The 7,036-nt window shown below is 37.6% G+C and overlaps 2 protein-coding genes across 5 annotated transcripts; both read right to left on the bottom strand.

Moving 5' to 3' along the window:
* Window positions 1-14: 14 nt before the first annotated feature.
* On the bottom strand, window positions 15-2,157 carry LOC143906339 (alpha-ketoglutarate-dependent dioxygenase alkB homolog 7, mitochondrial). Of its 4 annotated transcripts, none has more exons than XM_077422414.1 (5): window positions 2,018-2,157; window positions 1,058-1,315; window positions 798-971; window positions 328-455; window positions 15-245 (listed from the first exon to the last, which is right to left on the bottom strand). In XM_077422414.1, the coding sequence occupies exons 2-5, from the start codon at window positions 1,310-1,312 to the stop codon at window positions 113-115; spliced, it is 690 nt and encodes a 229-aa protein (XP_077278540.1). In that variant the 5' UTR covers window positions 1,313-1,315; window positions 2,018-2,157; the 3' UTR covers window positions 15-112. The 4 variants fall into 4 exon arrangements, with proteins under 4 accessions (XP_077278540.1, XP_077278520.1, XP_077278513.1 ...); XM_077422394.1 differs by having other exon boundaries at window positions 1,559-2,105; XM_077422387.1 differs by having other exon boundaries at window positions 1,058-1,422; window positions 1,921-2,105.
* Window positions 2,158-2,240: 83 nt separating this feature from the next.
* Window positions 2,241-6,627, bottom strand: Eif3j (eukaryotic translation initiation factor 3 subunit J). The gene is made up of 6 exons (XM_077422368.1): window positions 6,443-6,627; window positions 6,238-6,329; window positions 5,336-5,464; window positions 5,120-5,258; window positions 3,706-3,882; window positions 2,241-3,613 (listed from the first exon to the last, which is right to left on the bottom strand). The coding sequence occupies exons 1-6, from the start codon at window positions 6,456-6,458 to the stop codon at window positions 3,420-3,422; spliced, it is 747 nt and encodes a 248-aa protein (XP_077278494.1). The 5' UTR covers window positions 6,459-6,627; the 3' UTR covers window positions 2,241-3,419.
* Window positions 6,628-7,036: the final 409 nt, after the last annotated feature.

Raw genomic sequence — 7,036 nt, 5'->3', positions numbered from 1 at the left:
TTCCATGTCGTGTGTCAATCTCGGACAATATACTTTATTGACAATCCTTTGTTCCTACCAGTCGCGATTGGATATTTACAGAGGTATTTTGACACCGCGACGTTTGAACAAATTAAGTAACTTCGGGATCAGCTTCGCTTCTGCATATTATAGAGATGCGCCTGCCCTTTGGTACGCGTCGTCCCTCGAAGTACGATTCCTCGGATTTGAGGATTTCGTGATTGTACTTGTATCTTGCGACGCCGCTAAAAATGCACAAATATACCTATAATGATGCGATAATGATGAAAAAGAACGCCCACGATAACAATCGCGGATAAATCGAACCTCATGATGTATAACGATCTCCTCGGTAGCAAGAAACGCGCAACGCGTTCTTTCTCGTGTCCATCCATTGCTAATCTCATCACGCTGTCGCTTAACAAACTTAATCCTGCAATGATGCCCCCGCAGAACTGTAAAACGTTTCAGAGAAATCGTATCAAAAAGTGTTGAATAAAATCGTATTAAAAGCGACTTGAATCAGACTTTGATCAACTTGACCGATGGCCAATTAATTCAACTGAAATTGTTTGAAGCAACACTTCCAACTATTGTTCTCTGACCTGATTTTCTTTCTCACACGTTAAACAACAAGAAATGATAATTTTATCCACCTAAGCAGAATTGGTATACGGTACAAAGAACAAAAGGTAGCAAATATTGATCATTGAGTAAGTTAATCAAAGTTTGGTCGAAGTTGCTATCGGTAAATATTGCGCCGTTCTTCTCGGGGGATAAAAATAATGTTTCATTACCCTGACACTGTCAATATGCGGCTTTATCCATCCGTCAGGAGCTAAGTCTAGTATATGCACGAGTGAGAGATGCATCGTTTCCGGTGGGAATGCCTCCCTGCGAACTCTGTCGAGAATCAACGAGCTGTCGTCGCTCCACTTCTTCCATTCGGTCTCTTTATAGCCGTGTATCGCCTGCGATGATCCAAAATATTGATATAATTCACGACGAGACAATCCAGATATACAGAGAAACATAAAAACACACGCGTTTTACCAACATTGTCCCAATGGGAGAATTCGTAGCGCAGTCGTTTCATGTAAGGGTCAACCTCTCGCACCAGGATATCCTCCTCTTTCTCGCTGATGAAATTCGGCAGCACCTTCATGGTGTCGTACAATTCCACTCTCCAATCCTTGATTGCGCCATCCCTCGATTCTCTCGTATCCGAGTTGGAATTGACGATACATTTGGTCGTAGATTGACAAAACGCTCTGTTTACATTGCGGGATAGTAAACGCACAGTTATCGCCATTTCCTAAATCGAACGACTTTATATACAAATGATCGATGGTCACGCAAACTTGAGATAAGACGTTTATCTCGAAAGTTTCTCGGTATCTCCTTCACATCATCAACCAGTATCTATATTACAAAGTCATATACTTCTCGCGCAACACAGACCGCAAATATAAATAAAAAAAGACTTGGTTTCTTTTACAGTATTAATATGCCATGGTAGAAACGTAAAATTCACAAGTAATTGTGCATATTTCGATACCTTTTTATTTAAATGAAATAAAGCTAGCGTGGTGTCATTTTTCACTTCGAATTTATTTCATTAGAAAATTAATTATATATTAAATACAATTTTAAAGAAGAAATTTTCTAATTCGATAAAATATGGGTTTTATTTATCGCAATGTACTTAAACCAGTATTAATGCCCATCATTTTTACGTTGCGAGATATTTGACATTCTTCGAAACCTTGAGGTTATGTTGTTCGACGAATTAGAATAAGCGCATACGATATGACAATGAAATCAATTGTCTCATGTTTTAACAATTTTTGTCTTTAATTGGAAGTTAGCGTGCACGTAAACTCACGAATGAGTACATAATTACTGATTTCACGCTTTTACCGCAACAATTCTCGAGCGAGCAAAGGGAAAGAGAAACTCGGCACGAGTATAGGTTATTTCCAATCAATCTAGCCACATGCTGTACGTATGTACATACAGGTGAACCCAACAATGGACTAGCAGGAGTAGCAGGTATTCTCTTTCATCTCACAGAGTTGAGAAATTGTACGATCTAAAAAAAATGGACCAAACTTGAACGATCGATACAACAGGAAACGGTGCACAGGAATTGACAGAATTGTACAGACAGGGGATTTAACATTGAAAATTCGCCTATTCGACGAGCTGCGAAATACAAAAAAAATAAAAAAAACGAAGAGTCAAATGAATGATGTTTATTAAATCAATATCAATCTCTGCGCAGCAGTAAATACCCAAAGAAAGATCTCGAGATCTCGGGAAGTGGTCATATAACTCGCTTGTCTGGAAATCTTCTAGATTTCAGATATTTAATGCTGCATCGTTACATATGGATTTATGAACATTATTTTCGCAATACTTCCCTCCTTCTCCCGCCCCCCCCGATACATATCACCCGTTCCTGCGTGCATCGCAACGCGGGAGCATAATTTCTCTAGGCTGAACGATTTAGAGAGTAGACAATTTCTTTCTATCAACAGCCGAAAGATACCATTTACAAAATGGAGAAACGCACAGTTGAAACAAAATACAAAAGATATCTCTCCCCCGCGATGAATGTACAATCGTAATAAACTATGAGCAAGAATCGTAGAGGCGTAATTTATAATCAACCTTTATTTAGGAATATACTCTTTTCAAAACCAACCGATCTATTTCTAATCGATCTTCAATAAAAGTACGTGTACGTGTGTTTGTGTATGCATTATGAATATATAAGCTGTGTTATATAAAACTTCCACAATATAATTACACGATTTTAGTCTGCTATGGCGCAGCTATATAAAGGGGAGTTTCTTCCTCTTTCTTTCTTTCTTTCTCTTTTTTTTTTAACAAATCAAAATCCGGTTACAACACAAAAGGACGTAAATGTTCTATCCTTTGCTGCCTGATGTTAATATACGCATAAAATCAATAAGTTAGAATCGCGCGTACGACGCGCGACAATCTCAATGTTTTCAAGCTAAAATCGTTACTGATATTAACATCAAAATTGAAAATAGACAACGATAGACGCGCGCGGATAAAAATCCGAAAAAACTCAACAGTAAGTCGTAGAACCTCTAACTGTTCTGAGTGATTGCGTGTCAATGCGACATTATCACGCAGCTATCGGTAAAGTGTTCATTTTTAAGCATTTTCGCCGATAATATTATAATGCTAGATTTCACTTCTGTTGTTTTTTTTTCTCATCTTAGGTGTGAACGATATCATGGATTGTAAATTATACCGTTGTACATTTTTTGTTGCAATTCAATATGCAGAAAATACAAATATAAAGTTTCTGTATAAATTCTGCAAATTAATAATTCTTCTGCGTGTATTTAGGCGACTAGAATGTATGAATGTGTGAAAAGTCGCTACATAAAATCGTCAAATTCGTCATATACATAATCACCGTATTCGCTTAACAAGGTGTTGTCACCCTCGATTTTGAGCTTGGCCTTTCCTTTCCCCTTGTTCTTTTTCGCCTTATCGCCCTTCTCCATCTTCTGCTTTTCGATAAGCAAGTTGTCAACTATAGTTTTCACTTTCTTCAAGTAATTTGACGATACTGGAATAAAGAAACGTTTCCAAATATAAAAATTATTGATGAAAGTGACATTACCGTTCGTTAAGATATCGATCGTTAACAGATATACTAACAATTAAGAGCAATGGATTTTATAAGTTCTTCTGCAAATGGTGGATACTCTGCGTGTTTGTTAAATTGATTTATTTTTTGTAAAAGTGCTGTGCCAAATTGCTCAAATTCTTCTTTTGTATCGGGTACCATAGTATCGAGCGATTCATTTGCCGATACTTCCGTCGCATTTGTCACACCTGCAACATAAAATTGTGTAATAACACACATACATGTAACGCACATCAATATTAGGATTTTTCATCAAATGTCAAAACTAATGTAGTAATATCTTTCATGTCAACTTAAAACGTGCGTTAAATTATTGAAAATATAATATTTTGTAAAAATTCCTTCACCGATAAATTGCATAATAATAAAGTTTATAAAAGTGCGGAGAGATACTTTGCTATTTTGTAATTATAATTAAATATACTATGTTTTTGAGTTATATAAGGTTGATGTAACAAATATAAAGTTTTATATATTTGACGCACAACTCATATTGCATTTGATAGATTTATGTTACAATGTATGCATCAAAAGAGACAATCAGGAACGGTACAGGAGACAGATAACAGATGAGAGACAAGGTTACAAAAACTGATGCAAACACAACAAACTGCATAGAATAGCAACTTTTATTAAAATACAACAACATCAGTGATAAATTTAAATGTAGAGCTTGTAATAAGTTTAAATGCTTGTATATATATTCTCTGTCTGTCTGTCTGCCCCTGTTTGATGCAGTTCCTATCATAAACCGATCGTAAGTCTAGTGTGGCTATAATAATTACAATTATGTAAAGCTATTATGCCACAATCTTAAATTAATGTTAATAAAAATATTACGAAAGACACATGTACATATTCCATGCGTGTGTATACGTGTATGTTGCGCATTTAGCATTTTTTTTCCAAGATATTCTTGTACAATACCTGTACGATTTAATTTAACGTATATGTATAACAATTCGTCTTGCGTGCCACCACAATCCAAATAGTTAGTTTAACATTAATATTTTTTTTTAATTCGTCAAAAATATCATACTTATATAAAAATAATAGTCATTATCATTGTTAGAAAGCAAAAATGCTTATATATCGTTCCATGCATATTTAGAGTAATCTTTTAACACAGCTGTGTAGTATTACAATGACAATGTGCGCCTACGATATATAAAGTAATAAAAAGATAAGAATATTTTATCAAAAGATTTCTCTTTATCAAATTAAGCGTCTGCCGTCTAACATAACTCTGAGAGAAAAAGAGATGTCTATTTCAGATATCAGATAAAAATTACTACATTAGAGCTATTAAAAAAAAAAAAAGCTATTCAATTCACAGTATAAAATAGTCAGATCGTTAGTTAAAAAGTCATTTCTTTTCTTTTTTATGTGATTTACGATCACTAAAGTCTACTAGAGTCGACAAACCGAAAGTTTCCATCGCCAGTCGTAAGTCCGCCTCCTCTTGCAACCTCTGACGCCTTAGCAGTTCAGCTCGCCTTTCTTCTGGCGTAAGCGACTCCTCCATTTCCTTCACTTTTCTCTCAGCTTCCTCCTTTGCTTTCTTCTGTATTTTTACATATATAAATAAACACGAGTAAAATTATACAAATAGAATCGCGCACCTTAAGCATCGAAACCAACCTCATGTTCCACAATTCTTTCAGCTAATGCTTTCTTAGGTTTCGACTTTGCTTTTGGGGCCTCTGCTGGTTTCTCTACATCCCTTTTCTCTACATCCTTTTTCTCCTCTTCCACATCTTCCCAGCTGTCCTGTTAGGTGAGGTTATTTAATATGAAACAGAGAGATTGTCGTCATTATACGTAAATTTAAAATAATATTGTGCCACCATTATCGCGTAACAAACTTTAGGTATTTAATATATATTTATACCAATGTGTGTACAAAATCTTTTAATGTAATTAAATTTTAGTATAAATGCATTTAATAAAGGTCCGATAAAAATGTACAATAGCAATTCAACTAATCCAAGTAAATTAACGGTTACATATTAGCAAGATATAAGAAAAAGCTATTATTCATAAGTTAACTATCCATGCGTGTGATTAAATATAGCCTTGTACAAAAGGATTAACAACTGAAAGAAAATATTGGAGTACACGTCGATAAAGATTAAAAAAAAAAAAGAATTATTCAATATATAAATCCTTAAATGCATTTTACTTATTCATTCTTATATATGAATGATTCTACCAAGTACAAAAAATATATGGAGCAAGGAGGTATATTAAAAAAAAAAAAACACTCCATGAGCGATTCCTTCTTGGTTTTAATTTTCTTTGTCCTCTTATGCATGTGTATAATTAATAAATTTCTCCTTCTCTCGCAACCGTGATAATCGCAAGATGGCACGTGTCGTTCTGACAGACGATGCGGGTGAGGGCACGAGAGATTTAACGGGCACGGGAGAGGACCGAGAGGCGCGGTGTGGGAAACATGTGTTCGCCGTATAGGTTAGGTGCGGGGGGAACCGCACGCGGACACGCGTGGGACGGTCCGCGGTCGGTCGGAAAGTCGGCATTACCTTGACCTCCTCCTCCTCGTCCTCGCCCTCCCACTTGTTCGATCTCATCGCGAGGTCGAATTTCGCCTCGACGTTGTCCACATCGTCCACATCTGCAAAAGGCGCAGCAAAGGGGTGTGAGGTTAAAAAGTCACAGTCTTCCCTCGCGAGACGAATCGCCCCTCGTTTCGCGATTAGACGATGCAAACACGCTCGCTTTACGTACCCCATTCCTCGTCCATGGCTGCCGGTGATTATTTGCCGTGCGCCGTGCCTGCGGGTGAACGGAGAGCCTGCCGCGCGAACGTGGTAACAACGAGAACAACCGGAATCGAGCGGGCCATACTGCACCGTGCACGAAGGGAAGGAAGCAGCGTGCCCAGCGTGATCCGATCGCTCGCGCGAACGGGGCCTGGTGCGCATGCGCGGCGACCGATCCAGAGATCCGCGAGAACGTACGATCTCTCTCTCTCTCTCTCCGCCTTTTTCGAATGTCCCTCGAGAGAATGCGGCGAGTCGGGGACACGCACATTAGCGCGAGGTTAACATTCCTTGATCCTCCCAACGCCATTTTTTTTCTCATCGAAAACGAGATTGCCCCCCAAAGAGAGAAAAGAAAAAAATTCCGTCGTTTCTCTCTAAAATACACGTGTGAAACTCGAAAGCGATACGTGTCCGATAAAACAGCACGACGTAATTTTTATCCGTCGTGGAAATTACAGACGGCGTTTCCGTAACGTCTCGCGCGTTGCCCGTTTCGATTAATTAATTAATTAATTAATTTATACGTACGCACGATAGAGCGCGCGTTTAAAAATCC

Source organism: Temnothorax americanus, unplaced genomic scaffold (assembly GCF_048541705.1).
Source record: "Temnothorax americanus isolate GAGA-0224 unplaced genomic scaffold, ASM4854170v1 Scaffold11, whole genome shotgun sequence".
NCBI classification, from domain to species: domain Eukaryota; kingdom Metazoa; phylum Arthropoda; class Insecta; order Hymenoptera; family Formicidae; genus Temnothorax; species Temnothorax americanus.
This window is presented reverse-complemented; position numbering and strand designations above follow the sequence as displayed.